Here is a 24738-nt window from a genome sequence, read left to right as displayed (position 1 = left end):
ACTACAAAAACCTCAATAAAGTGGCAGCTGGCTGGAGGGAGATGGACAGAGAGCGTCCGATGTCACGCAGTGCGACGCGATAGTCGGACACTCGCATGCAGTTACATGGTTTTATAGTTGTGCGTGGTTTGCATTTTCGTTATGTAACGACGGGAGCAGAATCTGAACGGCTCGTAGAAGCCACATGACACTGGACGGCTCATCCGGGGCGGCTGTACAGACACTGCAGAATTTGGTTGTTTTCCTCCTTCTCTGAGTTGGCAGGCTGAGGGGAGACCACTTTATATATGTTAAAGCAAGAAAAAACGTGTTTTTCATAATAGGTCCCCTTTAAGATAAAACAATTATAATAATACAAAAAAAACTAACCTCTGTATAAAATTGCAACCAATTTCACGTCCCTTGTAAATTCAAAATTATATTTAGAAAAAAAAAGAATACTGCTTGCACCAAGCAAGGCAAGGCAAGGCAGGTTTATTTGTATAACACAAGGTAATTCAAAGTGCTTTACATCAACATTAAAAGCAGCAAGACAAAATTAAACAGTAAATAACAAATAAAATGAAATAAATTGAGAAAAAGAGGTAAAATAATAAAAAGCACAAGTTGTTAAAAGGTAATGGCAGTAGAGTACAGCAGGTAATATTATTTTTTTTATTAGTATTTAATTTAGGACTTCGCTTCAGTAAACAGTAATGTTTTTATCCTGATTTAAAGGAGCTGACAGTTGGAGCAGACCTCAGGTCTACAGGAAGTTTGTTCCACCGGTGAGGAGCAGAATAACTGAACGCTGCCTCACCTTGCTTGGTTCTTGTTCTTGGGACAAACAACAAACCAGATCCAGATGAACCTCAGGGGTCTGGGAGCTTCATAGGAACTAACAGATCAAGCATATATTTTGGTCCAAGACCATTCAGTGCCTTGTAAACCAGCAGTAATATTTTAAACTCTGTCCTTTGACTCACTGGAAGCCAGTGTAGCGATTTCATGACCGGTGTAATGTGGTCCAGTTTCCTGGTGTTTGTAAGGACTCTGGTGGCAGCGTTCTGGATCAGCTGCAGCTGCCTGATAGATTTCTTGTTGAGGCCTGTAAAGATGCCATTGCAATAATCCAACCTACTGAAAATGAATGCATGACTAAGTTTTCCCATGTCTTGTTTAGACAGAAACCCCTTAATTCTAGCAATGTTTTTCAGGTGGTAATAGGCAGATTTAGTGATAAACTTTAGATGGCTGTTGAAGTTCAGGTCTGAGTCAATAATTACACCAAGATTTCTGGCTTAATTTGTAGCTGTCAATGACATGGAGCAAAGGTGAAATCGGGGTATACTCACATGCATGAAACACGTGAATTACAGAAAAAAACACAAACTATCAAAATAAGACTAAAAATGTAGTAGTGGTAGTAGTAATAATAACACACCAAGTGTAAAATGGCAGAAAATATATTCATATCTAACCATGTGTAAACTGACTTGAAATAGCACATAAAGCAACTACACTGATATAAAATAATCGAAGAGAAATAAAGGTAAATTAACAGTCACAAAGGTGCACATAGCTGAAAACACTAAGAATCAAAGAAGACAATAGCACAGAATGCAAAATACAAACAAGCACACACATCAGGATGATCAACAGCTTTGATGCCATTATGATTCAGTAATGACTTGTCATACTTACTTACTCAACAGCTCTCATAGCATCACAATGGACAAGCAAGATTAACACATTTCGAAATAATGATGTTTCCGACTGCACCTGAAGGCATCCAGGGAACTGTCATTGACAGGTGCACTGGACGGCTTCTTTAACGGCTCATTTTATTTTAAAGGTTGAAACAGGAGCCTCACTGTGGACTTGATTACAGCAGCTGACACAATGTGACATAACTAACTGGACAACTGCACTTTGAGTATGGCAACCCAGAAAACTGCGGGAAATAAGGCAAGGCAAGGCAAGTTTATTTGTACAGCACAATTCAGGTGATTCGAAGTGAATAAAAATTAATGAATAAAAAGAATTTACGCAAAAAAGAAAGAAATAAGAACAATTCACTTTTACAAAGACATTAAAAATGAATGAAATGCATGCTTTTTCAAAATTTAAAGCACAAAAGAATAGATAAAAATCAGTAGTTCTAAATATGATCAAGTTTCTAAACAAGTTTAAAAATAACAGGTGAGTCTTCAACCCGGATTTAAATACACTTAACGTTTCAGTTGATCTGAGGTTTTCTGTGAGTTTGTTCCAGACATGTGGAGCATAGAAGCTGAATGAAGATAAAAAAACAAACGGATCCAGATGACCTGAGGGGTCTGGAAGGTTCATACTGGGTGAGAAGGTCACTGGTGTATTTTGGTCCTGGACCATTCAGAGCTTTATAGACCAGCATCACAACTTTTAAGTGTTTTTTTTTTGTTTGTGTGTTATTTATCAAGATATAATCAAATATTATCAATTAAAGCCCATTATCAAATGATAAGGTAGCCTTTTTATACTTTTTGGATATTTTGATATTAAAATAAGCTGTTGACATTTTATGGGCACATGTCAATATAGCCTACTGCACAGTAAGCCTAGAATCCTGGGATTGCGGACTGTCTATTAAAAGTGCCTTGGCCAATTTAATAGGGATTCACACACACACACACACACACACACACACACACACACACACACACACACATATATATATATATATATATATATATATATATATATATATATATATATATATATATATATATATATATATCTGTCATTTTGGGCATTAATGTTTCATTTGAGACATAATACAGTGTATATACATTTGTCAGTGTTGACACTTATTTCCATGTGGAAATAGTTACAGAGATGTAACAGGTTTTTTTTTTTGTTTGGGTTGGTTTTTTTATCACATGGATTGGGATTTTATGTAATTCTACTGAATTTCATGGTCAAAGTTAAAGTCCAAAATAAATCTTTACAATCTTTATATTACAGCTTTGCTTACATGAATTACTAAATTACCCATATAGTCTCTTGGCTCCCTGTGACTTTTTATGAAGTGTTCTCTAAAACTGTGGAAGAGAAGTGTTTCGGCAGAATGCATCTTTCAATTGATTCAGTTCTGGTCTGTGATTTTAAGTCTCTAAAGTAAATTTGGTTTCTAAATGTACTCAGGCAGACAACGGGCAGTCTCTGGGTCCTTGTTCCCTGCGTGACGTCACCACAACCTCGTCGGTATGGTAAAAACGTGGAGACTTTTTACTTGACGGTATGTTGTGGTTTTTCCATTAATAAAGCTTTACTAAGTTTTGTCAGCTCTCAGTTGTATCCTTGCTAACAAATTAAAATACTTGACACAGGTTTCTTCACAATAATCTGTTAGCATCCTTCCCAAAAGGACCGGTTTAGCCCGTAATGCTAGCTGCAGTGGTGTCCAGAGCACCAGCTAAGTTAAGTTAGCAGGGCTAAACGGCTTTTATGACCAGTCTTGTTTGATCTTATTTGTTTTTAACGACGTCCTTGCAGGCAATATAGCCGTTCTTCTCACTTTTCAGGTTTTTCATTGATAACCCCTGCCGCACCTGTGCCGTTTGTGTCCTCAGAGATCACAGTTCTGTCACGTTAACCACAATGGAGTACATGCAGGCTCCTGCTGCCAGCAGCCAAGGGAACATGTAAGTCAAAACATGGTTTTTAATGTTCTCAAATCTGTTGCCCCAAGTAAGCTGGAGTCTAGTACACCCTAGACATGTATGCTTTCATTTAAGACTCACTGGTAATACAGTTTATATACATTTGTTATCAGTGAACCCTATAACATTTACATCCATGTGGAAATAGTTACAGTTAGAGATGGAGCAGTTTGTTTTTTTTGTTGCTTTTTTATCACAGGGATCTAGTATGACTGTCTCTTTTGGTAGTAGTGGCCTGTGTACTGTTTTGTATTCTTTTTTTTTTAAGTTTTACTTACTTACATCAGATTATTTCTGGATGATGTGCAGAGAATTAGATCTGAATTATTTCCCAAGATCCTGTTCACTTATACTTGTTACACAGTGAGAGATGCATCTTGTTTTGGGATGCTTTCTCTCAATTATAAATCCTCTGGGGTGTCAGACAGCTCGTGATTAGAAAGATAGGGCTCCTTTGTGTAATTTTGGCGTTTATCTATACTATGTTTATGCATAAATGGACAGATTACCATTTTTCTTGGCCAATTCCTGGTCGAACCTGCTGATTGTTATGTTGGCAGAATCTCCAGCCACCCATCATCTGTACCCACCTCTTCCTATTTGGAGTAATTGTGATGGCTGGAGCCTATCTCAGCAAGGTTACACCCTGTTGAGGTTGCCAGTCCATCACAGAGCCACATTTACAACCACACATACTCACACTCACTCCTGTAGGCACTTTAGAGTCACCAGTTAAGCTAACATACATGTTCTCATACTTTTGTGAGGAAGAGAAGCCATGCAAGTGCAGGGTGAACCTGCAGACTACAGACAGAAAGACTGGCCGCGAGTTGCACCAGGAATCTACTTGCTGTGAAACAACAGTTCTTCAGTTTTTGAAGAGTTTGATCTTCTTTTTAGGAACTGCCGTCTGTATCATAATCAACCAGTCAAGAATTCATTATAATGAGATTATAATCATTTTTTTTGTGCTGTGCATCTGATGCATTCACTTGCAACAGAAAACATAGTTTTATATTACTTTATCAGCCAATTATCAGTAACAACAGAGTAGCCAATCCCAATTATGCTCCAGGGATTTGGAGCATGTCTGCTTTTTTGTTGCTACTCTGGAAACAAATTTTACTAGTATGCACACTTGTTTGCTGTAAATGCTCCGCAGGATTGTTTGCTGTATTTGCACATGAGGACACTCACTGATCTTCTGAACTCTGTACTTAATATCTGGCCAGGAAATCTCTGAAACTACACTGCCACATGACTTATTTACTTCATTTTTTTTAAATAGTTGTTTTTTTTCTTGTGCAGCCTCTGTTGTACCTGTGGTGTCCCGATTCCACCAAACCCGGCCAACATGTGCGTATCCTGCCTACGTACTCAGGTAGACATCTCGGAGGGAATCCCCAAGCAAGTCACAGTGCATTTCTGCAAGCAGTGTGAACGGTTTGTTTCATTTTTTTCCTAATCAACAACAAATCCGTTTTTAAACTTGAAGCTATGTAATACATTTATTGCTTTTCTTTGTGTAAATATTTTCTTGAGGGGTCAGTTGACTGTAGATGTTTGTCGTCCATGCAGGTACCTGCAGCCGCCTGGCACGTGGTTGCAGTGCGCTCTGGAGTCCAGGGAGCTGCTGGCCCTTTGCCTGAAAAAGCTGAAGAGCTCTATGGCTAAAGTAAGACTCAGATTTACAGCAGTCCCTGCCAAAAAATAGGGAACCTGGAGGAATTCAGTCTGTCATAATAGCCAGCAGTGGTGCAACAAAACAGAGCAGTTCGTCTTTCATCATTTCAAAATGTCTCCTCTACTTGAGCTGAAAAAATAGGCAATAAAAAAAAAATAACATCAATTTGATCACATTTTTAGGTATGTTCCTCAAACCCATAATATCAAGCTGTTTAGTTTAATAAGGTTGTTTTGTTTCATATCTGTAATTTGTTTTCTATTCAAAGAGCCAGAGTTATTTATTTGATTGAAGACATACAGACAGATGAAATGTACTAAAGTATCAGATGTCTCCATTTAAAACATGTATTTATTTTCAGTTGAAATGTAAAAACTGTATGTCCTTTTAAAAATACAGTTCAAATACAAATGCATTTAAACTCAAGTCATGGTATTCTTTGCTTGTATTTTGATGTGGATCTGATGTGGATCTCCATTAATCTCATTTGACTGACTTGTCATAATAATGTCAATCTTGCCCCCCATGTTCTTTGTAAACTAGTGCACGTATGAAACTTTCATTTTGAGCTCATGCTGTTTTGTGGAACAACGTCTCTGCTTTCACAGGTACGTCTTATTGACGCTGGCTTCCTGTGGACGGAGCCCCACTCCAAGAGGATCAAGATGAAGCTGACCATCCAGAAAGAGGTTAAAAAAAATAAAAGTATATATTTTGAAGTGATTTGTCTGAGAATGTGACCTTTAAAGTAGTAACATGAGGTAACTGAGATGTTTTTTATTTTATACTGTGCTTCTTTTTATTGGAAGTTGATGGTATTTGAATCATCCTCCATATACATTTAGTGGAGAATCCGGGAAAATAATGGCAGCATGTAATGAATAATGCAAATGACATGGCAGAGCAGATTTTTTTCTTGTTGGTTAAATGGATGAGAGTGTTGGAGAGGAGTGAGTTTTGCTATCGCCTGTCATCTCATCCCCTTGACCTTTAGTGAGAACCTGAGCTGTTGTGCAAACTCTTTTGTTGATGGACTGCCTTTTAAATGCTCTCGGCAAAGGAAGTATAGAGCTCACAGTTGTTTCCTGTCAAATGTATTAATTCAACTTGGCTAATTTAGGGTTTTAAGGCTTGTGTTTTGTTTTTTCTCATCATTTACACTCAGAACATATGGTGCAACTTGTTGCTGTGTTTGTTTCTCCAGGTGTTGAATGGTGCTATCCTGCAGCAGGTGTTCGTGGTTGAGTTTGTCATTCAGTCCCAGATGTGCGACGACTGCCATCGTGTGGAGGCCAAAGACTTCTGGAAGGCAGTGGTTCAAGTTAGGCAGAAGGTAGTTGTCTGTGACCTTACAATGATAATTCCTCATTTCCCCCCTCTATGAATGCATGTAAATAGCTAATTTAAACACTGATAGGTTTTTTATTGTGACAATCTTTTAAATCTAGTTCTCTTGGTTGATAAAATACTACTAAAAATGCTCTTGATCAAAGCTGGAATCATATGTTTGTGCTTTGTTGCTTGGAACCTTGTAGTTTTAATCTTTTTTCGTTATATCCATAGATCTTTTAACATTTGTAATAAACATAAAAAGATAAAGTTCTTAGGACAAGATCCTGATATTTTGACTAAAATGAGCTCAGATTTGCATATCAAGACGTGGGATTCATTCGTTCAGGAGCAGACTTGTCTGGTCACAGAAACAGACCCTCTAACCTATTAGATAAGATATAATCCTCTGCACTTATCAGATGACTCAACACCTTTCACATCTGCTTCACCATGAATGCAGAAAGCGTTTATCCCGTAGCAGCGAGACAAGTTTGCTGCAGGGTCTTCTTGTACTCGCTTGTTTTCTGGCTGGCCTTTGTCCCTGGATTAATTTTTACCATCTTCGCTTCCTTCAGAGGGTTGAAAAAAGTTCAGCAGCTGTTTTCACTCATGACATAAGGTGGAATTTTTCTTCTGAAGGGTTTAAAGAGTCAACAGGTTGTGGTCCATGTCATGTTGACTGTGCATGTCTGTGTAATTACACTTTTTTTTTTTTCTTTTAGACTCATCATAAAAAGACATTCTACTATCTTGAGCAGCTGATCTTAAAGCACAGACTCCATCAGAATGCTCTCAATATCAAAGAAATCCATGGTGAGTTGATGATTTTTTTTTTTTTTTCTTTTGCTCATGTTTGGGAATATTTCTTTGAAACGAGTGCCTGCTGGTAGGATTCCTTGGTGCTTCTACCCAAGTTTTGCAGGAAAGTGGGAAACTCGTCATATTTGTCATCAGCGGAACTAATGTAGATTAGAGCGAAACGGAACATAATGATGATCCGTGTTAATTACTCCTTCCTGTACCCGGCGGCAAGATATGCACGCATATCTCTGGCGCCAATCACTTTCTACAGCTCTCCTCGTGTGGGCCTCACAGGGACTCGCGCTGTGCATCTAATTACTGAGCTGTAATCAGCAGGCACTCCATACCAGTTCCATGCAATGCAAGCTGAATACACATTCTTTTTAGAAATGCCAAGTGCTCCTACACACACACACACACACACACACACACACACACACACACACACACACACACACACACACACACACACACACACACACACACACAGTATGCAGTGACAGCTCAGCAGCAGCCCTCTGCGCTCTTGGAATGGGTTGTGAAGTGGATTTTGGCCCAATAGTGTAATTTAAATCATCTCCATATCTCGGCAGGACTTAAAAGCTTTATGAAGGTTATAACATGTGGCCGCCATATTTTCTCCCCTTTTCATCCTTTTTCCTGTGTGCCTTGTTTGCATGCGTATGCGTTCTGAAACAGTGATGACCCACGAAGCACTTCTGGGATGAATTTCTTGGTGGAGTGTGTTTGATGGAATTGCTCTCTTTCCTCGTAGAGGGAATTGATTTTTACTTCGGCTCCAAGCAGCACGCACAGAAGATGGTGGACTTCCTGCAGTGCACCGTGCCCTGCAGGTGAGCATCGCTACAGTCTGTCTTTGTAAACACTAAACATGACTTTCAGAGAACTAGAAATTATAGGTTATACACCAGAAGTCATAACTTAGTGTATAAGTGTGGGTTTATGTGGGAAAAAAACATTACTGGCAGGTGTTGTCTAGAAACATAACATTAAAAAAAGAAAATATGTTGTTTCTATCAATACACAGTATGAGGTTATCAAAATGTGTGCAGATGTTGTCAGTGTAATGTTATTTATGGCATATACATTATCGTTCCACTAAAATATTGAAAAGCTGAAGTTAAAACAGACCTTTCTTCTGCTTCTTCTCCATGCACAAATGTCCAAAGAACATGGACTGTGTCGTGGTTATGAATGACATTACAAAAAAAATGTTTCACTTTCATTTTAAAGGTCCAAAACATCCCAGCGCCTCATTTCCCATGACATCCACTCGAACACCTACAACTATAAGAGCACCTTTTCCATGGAAATCGTTCCTGTGTGCAAGGTATGCAAGTCAGTTTTTCTGTATATGTTAACTTTTCTTTCTGTTGTTTGTAATGAAATTCATCCATATGTGTTCAGCATATACAGGACTGTCTCAGAAAATTAGAATATTGTGATTTTCTGTAATGCCATTACAAAAACAAAAATGTCACGCATTCTGGATTCATTACAAATCAACTGAAATATTGCAAGCCTTTTATTATTTTAATATTGCTGATCATGGCTTACAGCTTAAGAAAACTCAAATATCCTATCTCAAAAAATTAGAATATTCTGGGAATCTTAAACTGTAAGCCATAACCAGCAATATTAAGATAATAAAAGGCTTGCAATATTTCAGTTGATTTGTAATGAATCCAGAATGTATGACATTTTTGTTTTTTTAATTGCATACCAGAAAATAAAGAACTTTATCACAATATTCAAATTTTCTGAGACAGTCCTGTAGTTTGAGTACATTGAGTATATCTCTCCCTCCATTGCTTTTTTTTTTTAAACTCTCTGTGGCCTCAGTATGATCCTCTGTTGTCTGCTTGTCTGTCTCTGCCAGGACAACGTGGTGTGTCTTTCACCACGGCTGGCACAGAGCCTGGGGAACATGGGTCAAGTGTGTGTGTGCGTCCGTGTCACCAGCACCATCCATCTCATTGATCCGCGCACCCTGCAGAGTGAGTATTTCACCCGTCAGAGTCCTGATGAGCCCAACTGACACCAGAGTCTACCTCAGCTTCCTCTCACCTTGCTGTAGCTAAATGTAGCTGCAGTCTTTATTCCTCAATTCGAGCTGCATACATGCGCAGTGTACATTAAGGTTGCGTGAGATTTACTTTAGTGTCAGTTGTGTTATATTGAAAACCTTGCAGTTATAAACAGTCAAATGTGTAGTTTCACCCAGGATGTCCGGTTTGGTTGAATGTTTATTTTTTGATAAGGAAGCTACTTAAAGTGACATTTTATTTATGATGGTGCAAGAAGTGGCACTGGACCACTAGGGGGCACTGTAACGAACTGTTTCCCATATACCCCACAGAGATGTACTTGAAGAAATAACTTGTTTCTGACCAGCTTTCTAAAGGTACACAGGACAAGACTTAACTGTCTTGGGAAATTTATTGGGAAGAATTCAAAAACTTTCAAAATATTTTCTGTTTTTGGAGAAAAGGCATCAATAATCTTATCTATCCTTACATAGTTAATAGATATATCCTGGATTGGAGCCGTTTATGTGCTCCAGAAAATCAAATTTGATGTGCCGTTATTTTGCAACAACTGCGTGCACAATGTAATTTGATTACGTGAGGTAGCTCAAGTATTTGAAGTTTATTTTTGACAGTCTGCTTTTATCTTACTAAGATCGAGCTACTACAGCATACTCATTGTTAGGGCATCAAAAAATGATTGTTTTTAATTGTAAATTAATATGACTCTTGTCTATTAATGTTTGGTTCATAAAATGAAAGAAGAGGGTTACAGAGTCTCTAGAAAATAAAACTCAAATTTATTTCAGCATATAAAACCAAATATTAATATGATGCATAATTCCTGGGTTTTTAAACTGTATTCAGGTCATCTAAAGCTTTTTTATTTTTTTTCTGAGGAATTCACAGATTTCTGATGTACACCAATTTATCTTTTACATCTCCTCATTTGAAATCTTTCCTGTAGGTTACTTCTGAATTTTGTCTGTGTGTGCATGATCAGGAAACCGCTTCAACAGCACTTCTTGGCTATTTTGAGGTGGTTCTGTGTCAGCACACTTCAGTAGTTCATCGTGCTGCTTGCTTACTCCAGTTCATCTCAGTCATCTCAACGGCCTCCCTCTGTTCCCAGTCATAGCAGAGCCACAGGCAGGCCGACAAGAAAAAAGTTTTGCAGTGTAATGCTTAAATGATCAATTCTGGAGAGCTTGATAACTAGTACAGGTGATGGTGACATGTGCTTCTTCTTGGTTCAGTCTCTTTTTTTTTTAATGCGAGAGACTGAAATAGAGAATCCTGCCTTTTTAGTGCAGCACATGCCTTTAATTATTCCTCAAAGGGCAGGCTATTTTTGTTGCTGAAACTGCTTCAGTTGAACGTTTGAGGCTGTTAAACGATTCAATGTGTTCAACTTGTGTTTTCGTTTTTCAGCTTGTGTAGTTAATTTGCTGTGTCGGCTGGGGCACATCAATCCTGTTAAACCTTGTTTTGGAATTGAACAGAAGAAAAACAAATCAGCCTTCCAAAGCCACGTCAGTACCCACAGGGCTTTTAAATAAAAAAAGAATTTAACATATCTTGGAAATCTCTATTTCAAACAAACATCTTAAACACATTTATCAAGAGTTGGTGCTTGGACTGTACTGATAATTGCATAATGAGAAGGTACTGAACAATTCTGCTTGTATTTGTGTCTAATCTAATGACTGGGCTCATTAATAGTGTTAGTAAAACACAAACCGTCTCTTACTCACTAGTTGCTGAGGTTGATGGGGGCACATACTGGCGTAACCCATTCAACGGTCTCTGTAACCCGCGACAACTGGAAGAGTTCATTGTTATGGACATCGACATCATCCGAGACCAGAAGCTGGGCGCTGGAGCTGGCGTGAGGTCCAACAAGGTAAGGGTGTGTGTGTGTGTGTGCGCCCATGTGTGTGTTGGTGCAGAACAGATTGCATTATAGGCAAACATTGTTCTTCTCTTGGAAACTTAATCAATAGCAGACCATTACATTATCCCTGAACCTGTGTGTTGGACTCCAGCCAAAATGCCTTAACCACTTAGAGGGGGCTTCATCTGATGGGAATGAGGTTCCCATCTTTTGTCTCTGAATCTTTCGAGAGTACCAATGCGAGTGTGTGAACCGTCCGGAGGAAAAGACCAAGCGTCTTGTTGTTTCACTGTCTTAAAGTGTGTTTCTATTGGCTGTGTCTCTGTCTCCTTTTGCAGCACACCCTGGCTGAGGTGTGGGTCCAGAAAACGTCAGAGATGGATACGAGTCAGCAGTATCACTGTCGTACGTTCCTGGGCCACCTGCTCAACATCGGGGATCTGGTGCTGGGGTGAGTGTGCAGGATGGATGGGAAGTTGAGCTGAAAAGTCTAATCCCTGTGCTTGCCTCTGGCTCTATCACTTGGCTCCAAACATATTTTCTAGAGAGAAATGTCAGCCGTTAACCCATGTAGCGCCATTTGAAAGGACCGCTTCTTAATTGAGGCGTAGGGCTGTGACGAGAAGTGGGTGGTTATGGTCTTAAGGGGGTTTTGAAGTAAAGCCGTACTTGTAACTTCAAAAAGTCAGTATGGTTTAAATATAAACAGATACAACTTCCAGGTCCCTTCCTTCCACGTTACCTGGCTTAGCTCGGCCTTCAAAGCCCCCTCCAGCAGTGGAGGATATTGCACAGTTGTACACCTGTAACCATAGCAACTAGTACAAGTGGCAGTGATCAACACTGATTCAAGAGGCCTCCTCGTTCTTACTACCGGTACTTGTCTTCTGTCAACGACTCTTGGGAGTCACATTGCGTCTCAGGAACCTCCTGTGTCAAGACACACATTTAGAAAGTTTTTCTTTTAAGAACCTAATTTTAGAATGACGTATGGATGGAAATGAAAACTATGCTGGGGTATGAACTACCAATATCATGTAAGGTTCTGTATCTGTGTGCTTTCACGAGTGAAGTTGTTTTATTTGAAGACAGATATCTGATGAAAATTCTGTTGGCTGCAGCAAAAAAAGCAATAACTAGGAAGTGGTGCAAAGAGGAACCTCCCACACTGAGGAACTGGTTGGACATTATAGAGGAGATATACAATATGGAGAAACTCACACACATACTGAGACTCCAGCAAGGTCAATTTAACAAGAAATGGGACAAATGGACATCATACAAGGCTCGCAACAGGGACACCAATACAGAGTCTGAATGAAACCGGAAAAGCATGGATGATGTATCATGTGAATGTATATACCACTGACACTGACAATGTTCTTTGTGTGTTTTCTTGTCTGCAAAAAATCAATAAAATTTGAGTGTTAAAAAAAAAAAGAACCTAATTTTAATTCTCACGCTACAGGTATGACTTTGCCAATTCGAATGTCAATGATGAGTACCTGAATAAGATGAACCCTCACCATGTTCCTGATGTGGTAAGACTGCTCCACTTTTCCTGCATAAACCCAGCAATTTGATTTGGGATTTTAGTGGTTTATGTTGACTTTAACGGTGACCTCTAGTGGCCACATAAACACTGACTGCAGATTTGATCATCTTTCACAAACATAATCCTGCACCAGCTTTCTTAACAAAATCCCCGAACAGCTGACCGTGTTTTTTTTTAAATTTGTGCATAAAGGTTCTGATCAAGAAGAGTTATGACCGCAGCAGGAGAGCGAGGCGCAGGAACTGGAAACTACACGAGATGGCTCGAGACCGTGAAGGCGTGGACACAGATGATGAGAGGTGGGTTCAGAACGTCATGATTACCGGAGGTTTCTTTCCGAGCGATCAACTCCCAGGTGTGGATTTGAGGCTCACTGTAAAATGATGGTGTAGACTTGGTGTAAACAGGCTTTGTTCTTTGAAATAAGGGATTGTGGCAGCTACAACAAAATTGTGGCTCATTAATGTGTTTTGGGCTCAACAATGAAGCCCAATGACCCAAATAATGAACTGAATCAGAAATTAGATTTTTATAAAACACCTAAGTTTTTCCAGATTTGTTTGTTTATTTATTTTTTAATGTGAATGTGTTCGTGAAATATCGTACCCAGTTCCATTTAATCAGTTTTCCTTTGTGAAGGGTCCTTAAATAATGACTTGGTAGATTTAGATAATCAAATAAATGCTCCCCCAAAAAACTAAGGATTTTATCCTGAGGTTAAAGTTCAAGCTGTGTGACTTTCCTTCGTTTCTTTTCTGCACAGGCAGGTGAGAAATCCTGGAAAATGCTGAGAATTGAAATGTTGACGTTTGTTTGGTGCTGCAGAGTTTGATAATGTACCAAAAGAACCAAATATCCTGTGGATGTTGTTTTTTATCTGGTGGGCCACTTGAGTTTTTTTTACATTTCTGTCTTCAGGCAATACCAGGACTTCTTGGAGGACCTGGAGGAAGATGAGGCTTTAAGAAAGAATGTCAATATCTACAGAGGTGAGCAGCAAAGACCTGCTGAGTCATTAATCTGACAGCAGCTGCTTACATTGAAGTCTCACATTTACTGCAGGTGGTGTATTGGATAGTTTAATGAGGATATGCTGATTTTGTTTTATTTAGATGCATCAAAGATTCCAGTGGAGAGTGACACTGATGAGGACGGAGCACCATGCATCTCCCTGATGGAGATGCTGGAAGATCTCAGCTTGACAGATGCCACAGGAGGAGAGGGAGCTGACATGCTGACGGAGTAATCGGTTGCCTCTACTTCCTCGGCACCGACAGATCTTTTCAAACGCAGATCGGCTGATGATGCATGGACACAATTTCAAGTATCTGATTTTGAACCGGTAGAGTGAGAGCTGATTAAATCCCTGACAGATGCTGATGAGATCCACAGGTCCTGACTGCGGTATAATAACTAACAACAGTTAAACTAATCACCTTGGTGGTGCCTATAGTTACAAATGCACTTTTTCTGAAAAAGTGGGCTTTGAGTTGTTCCAGCTGATAATTAACTTCTTCTACTTCAACTTGGTGGATTTTTTTGTACTTCATACCTGCAAGTTATCATGTCAGATCATTTTAATAATGCTCTTCCTTGTGATGAAATTACATATGAATGGAGTGGCTATGGTTAACCTTGTGAGAAAATAAATAAACGCTTGTCGTTAAACATGCCTTTTTTCCATCCTTGATTTCAGAAATGTTTTCTGGAGGCATCCACCAGAGGGAGCTTTGTGTTAGTAAGAAATGGGGAAATGGTGCATGCAAATATGCACACCTGCACTAAGCTGGGACAACAGTTAATGGTATAATTTGGCTACTGTGGGCAACCTGGAGGAAAAAGGAGTAAAAAAAAAAAAATATTTGTAAAGCCTGTTTAGCAAAAGAGTAAAGGCTATGCTCAGATATCAGTTGAGATAAAACATGGTCTTTTTAAGCTTTTTCCTTTCTTCGGGGGTTGACACATCTCTGCGTTCCACATATTGATTTGGCAAAAGTTTTACGTCAGATGTCCCTCCTGACACAACCCTCCACATTTATCCCGGATCAGGACAGGCTTGAAAAAACTGTTGAGATTTGCTCCCAATCTGGTGTTCAGTGTCCTCCCCAGGGACGCTGCGGAACGTGATGGGGCTGGGGATTGAACCGGCAACCTTCTGCTCAGGTGCCTCTGCTTTAAGTGTTAAACACATCCATGACTCGGGTGCATTTTACTTGCAGAGATGCACTTGGACTGCAATAACAAGGAAGGTGTCATGCTTTCATCCCCCTGTTCAACAGTCAAGTATAAAATAAGTCAAACTTTCTGGATGGGAAGATTTTACGATTTGGGAGTTTGTTGGAAGTCCACAAAGCTCTGGATTTAATCAAATATGAATAGGTCAGACCCATGAGATGGGTAGAAAAATGAATGTATGTATCAATAGTGATTTAAAACCATGTAAAACTAAATGGTCAGTTAATTTTCTGTGCTTTTACGTAACTTTAGTGCAACAGGAGGCTCCTGCATCCACCGTGACAGCAGCTGAAACCCCACAGAGAATTTGTTCTGGTCATAGGGGTTCAGGTGGCCGGTTTAAGCTGGTGTATGGGATCATAGAAAAAGGTTTGAAGTGGTTTAAATTGGCATGAAAGGAGTAATAAACTTTTCTTTTTTCATAAAAAAAAAAAAATCTGATTTTGCACACATGCACTTTTCTCTGCCTATTTAAAAACAGTCATTCAACTGAAACAGTTTAAGATTTGCTAGGTCCCACCAGGCTTGTTGTCCTCCATACGGATATAATGCTTTATGTAATTTATACTCCAGAGGAATGTGTGTATCACAAGGTGTGTTAATCTTTTGTAACGCGTCTCACAGTTTAACTTGAGGAGGGCGGAGGAGAGCCCATCTCGTTTTGCACAAACCTGAGCTGGTTGTTGTAATCAGATCCACTTGGGAAAGTGAATGAAGTGAATCCACGCTCCAACTTGTGTGCATATATGTGTGTGAGATTTAACCTGGTTTTTCTCAGCATTTTTACCCAATTTTGCAGCTTGTGACAAGATCCTTCACAGTTGGCCACCGTGACCTGTTGCAAATATTAATTTCAAGTTGACAAAAGACAAATATGACAAAGATGTTGGTTTATTATCACTCAAACAATGGTTGTCATTCTAGTTTTACAGGTTAGAATGCTTATTGTGAAGTGTCCACTTATTCTACTTTTGTTTATACAATGACTGGCATTTGAAAGCCCTCTTCTTCTCTGGTACAACAAAATTGCAGTGTATCCATGCATAACTGGAGCGCCACGTCGGCACTGCCTGTGTTTACACATCAATAATGCAGTATCAGAACTGAGCAAGTCAGCAAACCTCACATTAAAGAGCTACAGTTTCCTTACTGTCTTTTATTCTTTATTTTTCCAAGAGGCATTCCATTGAGATAAAAAGTGAAAATTGTGAGGAATACTGGCCAACATGGCAAACTACAACCTCACATGACAAATGTCATAAACTATTTGAAATATATGGGAGGAAAAGAAACATTTTCAAAAGTACCTTTTGCCTAGCTCAAGTTTTCATTCATCTCAAAAATAGAGGTAATTTGTTTCTTTTTTTTAATGGGTGTGCTTTCACAAATTACAGGAGCAAAATGAGGTAACATAAACAGAGATGCATGATGGTCTGTCTTTAATTATTCCCAAAGCTTTTAATTAGATGTGATTCAGAAAAAAAAAGTCCAGTTTAACAACATTTCTGTGAGTGATGTCATGGATAAGATCTACCAGGAAGGAGGGGAATAAACAAGTGTAAAAGGTTTATGAGAAACATTTATCCAGAGATTAATTTTTGTGAGTGTGTGTGCATGCGTTTTGAGCATCTTCCCCGTTTCTGATTCCTAAAACGGACGGCGTCGGCATCATCCCAGGTTTGCAGCCTCCCCAGCACTGCGACGCTGCGTCTGTCTGCAGCATTATGGTTCTGCGTTACACCGACGCAGAGCCTACGGTGTAGGGTCTGCGTCGGTGTAACGCGGATCCATAAATCAGCCTTAAACGCACGCCTGCCTATGCGTCTTTTAGTCCTCGGTTACTACATGATTTGAGAACCAGGTGAGTGTCAGCACGGGTGGTGGGCGTGGTGACATTTTCATAGTCTGTATGTAGACCTCGTATAAGCAAGTGGCAAACTGGTGAGACAGCTTTTGGTTTACACCAAGCAAAACGGAGCAAGAGTCTGGCTGCGAGCTGCTGCACGTCCTGTTCTAATCTCCATCATTAGATGTGCAGGGACTGCAGAGGTGAGTCCGCATGGACTAGGTGAGCATACAGCAGATCTGATCATTTTTATTTTCTACATGTACTTGCAATTAAAGATTCATGCACGTTTGAAGGGACATACGTTGTTAATATGTGTCTAATTATTGAGATTAAAGAATGTAAATTATTTTAGACAACTTGTATTTCCATGTTATATAAATTAAGTTAATTTGGGTAATTCACGTGGACAGTTCTGTTTTAATGTTCTGAAACTATTTATCCAAATTAAAGCTCAATGTATTTAATTCACCTGCTCTTGTGCACCTGTTGGCCCCGCCCTCTCACTCTGCAGCCGCAGTGTTTTTCACCTTATTAAGTTACTTTGAATATGAGCAAAGTAGTTTCATGACATTTAGAAAACGATGCACTTGTACACAAAGTCAGAATATGATCATGATTATATGATATAAATCAGCACGACTGCAGGGCGCACATTTGACATAATCTATATATAGATTATGTCCAAATGTGCGCCCTGCAGTGCGGGTCTTGTCGTCTTCCACGTGGATCCGCGGACAACCGGTGAAAATAAATACCCGACGGCTGTGTTTTTGTCATGCGGGACTCGTGGGATTAAATGTGGTGTTTCCTTTCCCACACAAGTAAATCCTGGAAGAGACTGAACTTCCATGAGGTTTGCTTGATTGCCCCCTCAGGGCACTGCTGAGGGTTAAGAGGTTCTGCTGGAGCCTCCCAATTATAGCCTTTACATTTGCTTATTAATGAACACACAACTAGAAGGACTTTTCCCTGTTTTTCTTTTTCTTTTAAGTTTGATGGTTGTTTTTCAATGTGGTTTCTGAAGATAACATAGCTCAAACATTAACCCCCCTGTGTAGGGTAATGATATTTGTTATTTAAAGCTGAATTAATAGGAACATTACTTAATTAAAATAAATCCCTTGTTGGCTATTTGATATTTTCCCAGACGAAGTAAGTGCCTCTTGTTCAGAGTGCTTCTTTACTGTATTTGTCTACCAAAGTTATTTTTGTTTTTGCAGATTACATTATTTGTTAAAGTTTGTACTTTAAAGGGGGCATAGAAATTTGGGTTTTTCATGCGACTCCCAACTCAAGGAGTCTGACGAAACACAACCCTGTCCCTTTGTTTGGGGACCCTTGTTGGTCTCAAAATGTGTTTTTAAGTGAAGTGGGCACTGTGACATCACAGACCCAGATCAGAGTAGAATAGATGAGTAACAGTTCACAGTGACCTCCCCCTCCTCAGGATGACCACTCCCCCTTTCTGAGTGAAAACAAACGCTGTAAAATAACTGGCTGCAAGTAAGAAACACAACAGTTATCATGCCTAATCGTAAGCTAACACATAAGCATCTGAAAAGCATCCTGGGTATTGCCGCCTGTTCACTTAAAACAAGGTGACGTCAACAGTTGCTGAACATTGCTGTGGGTTTTGTGCGTTGTAGGGAGACAATTGCTTCTCTCAAAGTTGGAGAATTTTCCCAACTTTTGACGCTTCAGCGTGAGTAGCAGCCATTCAAGTTGCGGCTGAACGGCCGGTGCTAGCCAATGAAACCGTGAATGGGGGCGAGGCACTTTCAAAGTGCATAGCTCATGTTAGTTGAGTCACAAAGATATTTGATAAATTCTGCATGATATGACGAAGGCACATCAGAAGCACCAACCATCTACCGTTAACACAGGAGTTGCTGCGTAGCATTTCACTATATCTACGATTCAGGCAATCAGCAGAGAGGATGAAATTGGGAAACTGTAGGATCCAGCAAGCTGCTGTTTGAATTACATCACTTGGAGAATCAAAAAGCTAATTGTAGATGTCAATAAGACACCTCTGGCCATCCAGTGGCATTGTTCGTTGACTTTGATGGAGGGGAACATTGTATTCCTTTTTCCAATCTTTATATCACTATCAAATGCATTAAAAGTTGTAGCGGCTGCCAGTGACATTCAGTGGCTTGTTTTCACCCAGAAGTGGGCAGGGATATTGCATAAAGGCAATATACCCCTATGTGTTGTTCTAATCAGTTATGTAGCCTCCACCCACCATCAGCTGTATCATGGAAGTGTGAGGTGCAAAGCTGCACTACAGATCTTTAAAGAGGCCCACCCTGCAGATGAAGAGGGTGGAGTAAAGTCAGGACTCTGATTTCAACCCCTAAATGCATCTGCTTTGAAATATGCTATAAAGAGATGGTTGGAAAAAGGAGCTTTTATCTTGCATTGTGGCATTGTGTTCAAATTATGTCACAGACGTTTCACTAATGCTTAATTGAATTAAGTCTCCTTTAAGTAGTTTAATGTGCTTTTATTTAGTAAATTTACAATGGTATGAAAGTTATTTACTATAATAGCCATATAGAATTAAAGTAATTTCATAGAAATATACAATTTTATTTAAAGAATATAACAGTATTTACAGTAGAATAGAAAAGCCATACTTCTACTTTATAATTAACTTTGTCCACTAGTTGAAATAATATGTTGACATCTTTGAACTTGCTGGGAAATATTTTTCCTGCAAGTATTTGAAGTCTTTTACACCATCGTTTTCTTTTGTTTTTTTTTTGAATATCACAACACTCTACATCTATTTCACTACTCCACCCAGCCTGCAGGATGAACTTCAAAAACTTCAGGGAGTACTTGGCTTGGCTGTACTACCAGTACCTACTCATAACCGGCATCTATGTCCTGGAGCCGTGGGAAAAGTCCATCTTTAACTCCATCCTTTTCTCCGCTGTTGCCATGGTGATCTACACCTCCTACGCCTTTGTTCCCATCCACGTGCGCCTGGCGCTGGAGTTTTTCTCTGGGATCTTTGGTGGTCAGCCTGAGAGCACCATGACACTCATGAGCTGAAAGAAAGGAATCATATGAAGGAGAAGAAACAAAGACGAGATGAACTGGCAAGAGCCCATGAATCATTTCCTATTGTTCGAATCCTTAACCTCTACATTACCTTGAGGCTCAGTTTACCCACCTGAACGACACACAGCCGACATCAGCTCATCAGGCCTGAAAACATGGAGAGCTTGCCGGATCAATCTAGAAATCAGAGCCTTTTTGTTTTTTTATTTGTTTTTTTTTTTACATGCCTTATCCCATGGTATTAGAATTATAAGTGGGTTTTAATTTCACAAACTCCCCATGAAATGTCCTGTGATATGTTTGTTTTTCCTCCCCATATGTCCTGTGTGAGTGCATGCCACGTCCAGGTTTTGCATGATAGGGTCGTACATGAGAGGAAAATTTGCATGTTTTTCTCACTACAAAATACAACTTGTCTTTCCCGCATGTGACTGTGAGCCACATCCTTTAGAGGAGCAATTTATATTGTATCTTTGACAGGAAATTATGAGACTGAAGCAATGAGTTGTTTCTTTGCTGAGACGGCCAAATGTCCGTATGTGACTGAATTTTGAGGGCCCTGCAATTTTCAAAAAACGGGTATCAATATGTGTTATGATATAAATATTAAACTATTACTGCTTTGTGATTTTGATGAATCAATAATGAAACAAAATAGCTTTGTTTCATTTTTGTCTGACTAGTGAGTTCTTGGAAAAGCTCCCGCTGTTCTCACCGGCGCTGTTGACTCTGTCATAAGCATAATATTGGTGCTGCATCCGTGTTACTAAGTTATCATTGATGGTAAATTGTTTTTGTAGACTTCAGCCCAACAATTTCTGAAAAGGACTAAAGAGTTACAGTTTTGTATATGGATCAGCATCACTTCTTTTAGTTGCCTTAATGCACTGTAATTCTATCTGGACGCATTGAAATTTGCATGTAAATGAGTAGTAAATCATAAAAGACAGAGGTGATGAAGAGCTTAAGCTATGCAATGTATCTGAAACTGTCACAGTCAAGGCTTTGTTATAACCCTCCATATTCTGATTTACCAGCTGAAGTGAGTAAATAACACGACACCGCACCCTCCCTATAAGTGCTCAGCACTCGGTACAAGCAAATATTGATACAACACACCTTTGTGTTCAAGACTTGGCTTTTCTTTGTTTAAAGAAAATATATATACTGTATATCTTTACCTAACTGTCTGTTTGTGGTACAATGCAAATTGTCAGGATATATTGTGGGTAAATTGGTCTAAGAAAACAAAATTAAACACCAGTCTTCCCCACCTATGGTTGATCTATAAAGAACAAAAATGATGCATCATGATGTATTTTGTAGTTCGGATAAGCATTCTGCATAGTTTTGTGATTACTGATTACATGTCAAAAATTTCTCTAAGTTAAGATTATTTATATGATGTTATATATTTATATACGGTAAATGCTTTGCTGGTTACAATGTCAATTACCAAGCTTTTTCTTTTTTTTATTATTTATATTTGTATTCTCTCGTGGCCATAAATTACACATGATTTGTTCTTTTTCTTGCTTTTCAACCTTAAAGTGCTTTTATACTGTTTCAAATTTGTATTATGTCCCCTATTTTTTTTTTAAAACAAATATTTACATTAATATCACAGATATTTCCAGCATCAAGAATGAAGAGCTATGTGAGGTGCTTTTTTCATTGTTCACCAAATGAATGTTTTCTTTGTATATGATAGTGATGCTATACTGGAATAATCACAAAATAAAAGCACCTGTTGATACTTGGACAACTATGCATTGTGTCTTATCTGCTTGCTTTTTTCCACGCGTGCTTGTAATAATATGAAGTATGTATTCATGCAACGTGTATTGCAATCAGCAGGCTGTTCCAGAGCAGTTACTTTGAAATAGAATAAAAACATCTGGGCAGCACATATCTGCTTCAAAAGACTTGACCACATAAAAAAACAAAAAAACAAAAGACAGAGCCATCAAACTAGTTATTTCCAAATGGGTGAGGAATGATAATAAGAATAATGCCTGCAGGCTTTGCTTTTCCCATTGCACACACCTGGTAACCTGTCGCTGCCCTCGAAGGTCTGTTGACCTGAGCTAAACCCTGATCCTTTGATCAGGCATAAAATAACTCAGTACTTGAATAATAGTGTAATCAATAATATTTGAATAAATAATATTTCTACGGCACCCTTGTACAACATAACATGGACGGTAAATCATGTACCAACTTTAAGTGTGGTTAAGTTGCAATACAAGCTTTGGGAAGTAGTAATGTTTATGTTGTAACTGAACACCTTCACCTCGTACTTTGTAACTAAGCACCTCCACCTTGCATTTTTCCAGGATGTTGGAGCACGAAATGGCCGTGACACACTCCGATGTCCACCTGTAAAATCCACCCGAAAAAGAAAATCACACTGAAACTTATTGTATTTCCTTTTGTTCCCTTTCCTCCGCCCTTTTTTCTCTTTTCCTTACTTTGACCTCATGTATTCTCTCTCTCTCATTCACATAAAAAGGACAAATTCAATATTTTCTCCTGCTGTCCCGTGAGAGACGTGAGGTTTGTTTCTGCTTCAGGATTTTTGAGCAACAGCTCTGTGGATGTAAATTTATATCCCATGAAAAGAGAGGATAGAGGTTATCTCTGTTAGAACCAGGTGTAAACAAAGCCATCTGCAGGATCAAATAGTCTTGTGACTCTCAGAGAGCGTTGGTGTATTGTCTCTGTTTTGTTTACATGTGTAAACACAAAACACAAAAAGTATGAGGTGGATGGGGACTCCTAGCAACTGTCATGTCCACAGACAACGAGGTGCATGGCACTGAGAAAAGCGCAGACATTAGTTCCACCGCAACCAGATTCAGCTTACAAGGAAAACCCCATAGTGTTTACAAATTAATATACCTGCCAATATTTCATAACCACTGTACAACAGACATTTCTGATAGAGCGATGTCTTTATTTTTCTATTTTAGTAATGCTTTTTCAAACTCAATTACAAATGAAGGCCAATTGCTAACATCTAAACATAACCCTAACTGTAAAACCTACCTTTGGTCCTTATAACACTTCTGCTTTCTTCCTCTGTGTGTTGTTCTTTTTTAGACCCCACAAGTGTGGAAAAAAATAGGACCACACATGGGGGTGATTGCATTTTGTCTCATTAGGAATATACTTTAGTCCCCATGAGGGTGATTAGACCGTGCACAGTCCCAAAGAGGTAACTAAATGAGTACACACTCACACACAAGCTGTGAGAATCACTTTAGCTACGCTTGGTGGTATTTTGTGGTTGCCAGCAACACAGAATATGCCTTGATTTCCTCAACTAAAAGTGTTTTTTTCTTTACAATGAGGCGCCAGATGCTTTAAAGTAAGCTAATTAGCAATGCTGTAAGATGAGACAAACCTAAAGGCACCCACTGGGGTATGGGCTGACTCAGGGAAAAAATATGAATGATTTTCCCTTGATAAAGTATTTTTGAATTGTTTGTTCATTGTTTCTTGTTTTCTTTCTGTCTGTTTTAAATGCGTGATGTCAAATGTTTAGGTATAACACCAGTGCTACATGATACAGAAGACTCGTGTTAGTATATTAATACATAGTACATTTGATCAATAATATCAATACATTTAAATAGCACATTTCCCTAAACAGCAGTATGATTAAAACATAGTCTTGTCAATGCTACAATCATGTCCTTCCAGCCAGAGACTTAGACCACCTGAAATAAGATAGTTGGTTTTAGAGCAAAAGGCCAATACATTTACCACAGCTCCAGTTTGGCTCAATAACATACCGGTATATTAAAGGCTTGAGGGTAGGGTAAAAGATTTCTAGATGAAATCACGTCTGTTTTTATTTGAAACAAAGCAACAAAGCATCACTTAAATACGGGTGCTCGCTCCTCCTTCCCCATCCATCCAGTGCTCCTCAAGAAAACACATCAGGAACTCTTCAAGGCTTTTTTTTTTTTTTTTGACAGTGTACTTACAAGAGTTAGCGGATGGTGTGGAGATATTCACTGACTGTGGAAAAAAGGCTCCTGGGTTAGAAATGGCAGTGAATCATTCACTCTACCTTTAATTTCCAATTCAAAAAAAAGAAGAAAAAAAGGCCTGTATTCTGGTATTACAATAACAGTGGCTTGTTTTAAGTGATCATTGTTTGTACAACCAGGTGTGTGTCTTTGCTGTTGGAGCTTGGATTAACATTAAGATGAATATTTCCTGGTCTATCTATCTGTCTACATCTGCTTCTTCCTGTACGGGGTTACTGAGGTCTGCTGGAGACTATCCCGGCTCCCCTCAGGCAAAAAGCAGGGGCAGGCCCTGGACAGATGAATATTTTCTTGTGATATTTAAGAATGATTTTCTGGAGCACCCAAGACATGCAAAATTTTTGTTTTCTTTTTTTTTGCACTCTAATTGCAATGCAGAGACACTTTCTTCATCAATTTTTATAAGTCCCATGTTGAAATGGCTGTTTTACAGTGAAATACATAGATTTGAAACACAATTGGGGCCAACAATACAGCGACAATGAACCAACAACAAGCATAATGTCGATCAGCCATTCAGGTTAGTATAA

At 39.0% G+C, this 24738-nt stretch overlaps 2 protein-coding genes across 3 annotated transcripts; both read left to right on the top strand.

Moving 5' to 3' along the window:
* The first annotated feature begins 3165 nt into the window (after window positions 1-3165).
* Window positions 3166-14669, top strand: nmd3 (NMD3 ribosome export adaptor). The gene is made up of 16 exons (XM_061720358.1): window positions 3166-3259; window positions 3594-3665; window positions 4992-5126; window positions 5262-5358; window positions 5976-6056; window positions 6572-6700; window positions 7422-7512; window positions 8276-8354; window positions 8755-8851; window positions 9401-9518; window positions 11306-11451; window positions 11781-11893; window positions 12911-12983; window positions 13190-13296; window positions 13916-13986; window positions 14110-14669. Exons 2-16 carry the CDS (start codon window positions 3622-3624, stop codon window positions 14241-14243), a joined length of 1515 nt encoding a protein of 504 aa, XP_061576342.1. The 5' UTR covers window positions 3166-3259; window positions 3594-3621; the 3' UTR covers window positions 14244-14669.
* Window positions 14670-17165: 2496 nt separating this feature from the next.
* Window positions 17166-21909, top strand: sptssb (serine palmitoyltransferase, small subunit B). Of its 2 annotated transcripts, none has more exons than XM_061720357.1 (2): window positions 17166-17300; window positions 19891-21909. In XM_061720357.1, exon 2 carries the CDS (start codon window positions 19899-19901, stop codon window positions 20139-20141), a length of 243 nt encoding a protein of 80 aa, XP_061576341.1. In that variant the 5' UTR covers window positions 17166-17300; window positions 19891-19898; the 3' UTR covers window positions 20142-21909. The 2 variants fall into 2 exon arrangements, with proteins under 2 accessions (XP_061576341.1, XP_061576340.1); XM_061720356.1 differs by having other exon boundaries at window positions 17180-17281.
* The last annotated feature ends 2829 nt before the right edge of the window (window positions 21910-24738 follow it).

Source organism: Cololabis saira, chromosome 4, assembly GCF_033807715.1.
Source record: "Cololabis saira isolate AMF1-May2022 chromosome 4, fColSai1.1, whole genome shotgun sequence".
Classification (NCBI taxonomy): domain Eukaryota; kingdom Metazoa; phylum Chordata; class Actinopteri; order Beloniformes; family Belonidae; genus Cololabis; species Cololabis saira.
This window is presented reverse-complemented; position numbering and strand designations above follow the sequence as displayed.

Bases quoted from the DNA above. Each gene is read 5' to 3' on its own strand.
- nmd3 (XM_061720358.1), top strand. From the start codon at position 3,622: ATGGAGTACATGCAGGCTCCTGCTGCCAGCAGCCAAGGGAACAT. The intron at 7,513-8,275 runs GTGAGTTGATGA...CTTTCCTCGTAG, and splicing joins CAATATCAAAGAAATCCATG to AGGGAATTGATTTTTACTTC. The intron at 9,519-11,305 runs GTGAGTATTTCA...CTTACTCACTAG, and splicing joins TGATCCGCGCACCCTGCAGA to TTGCTGAGGTTGATGGGGGC.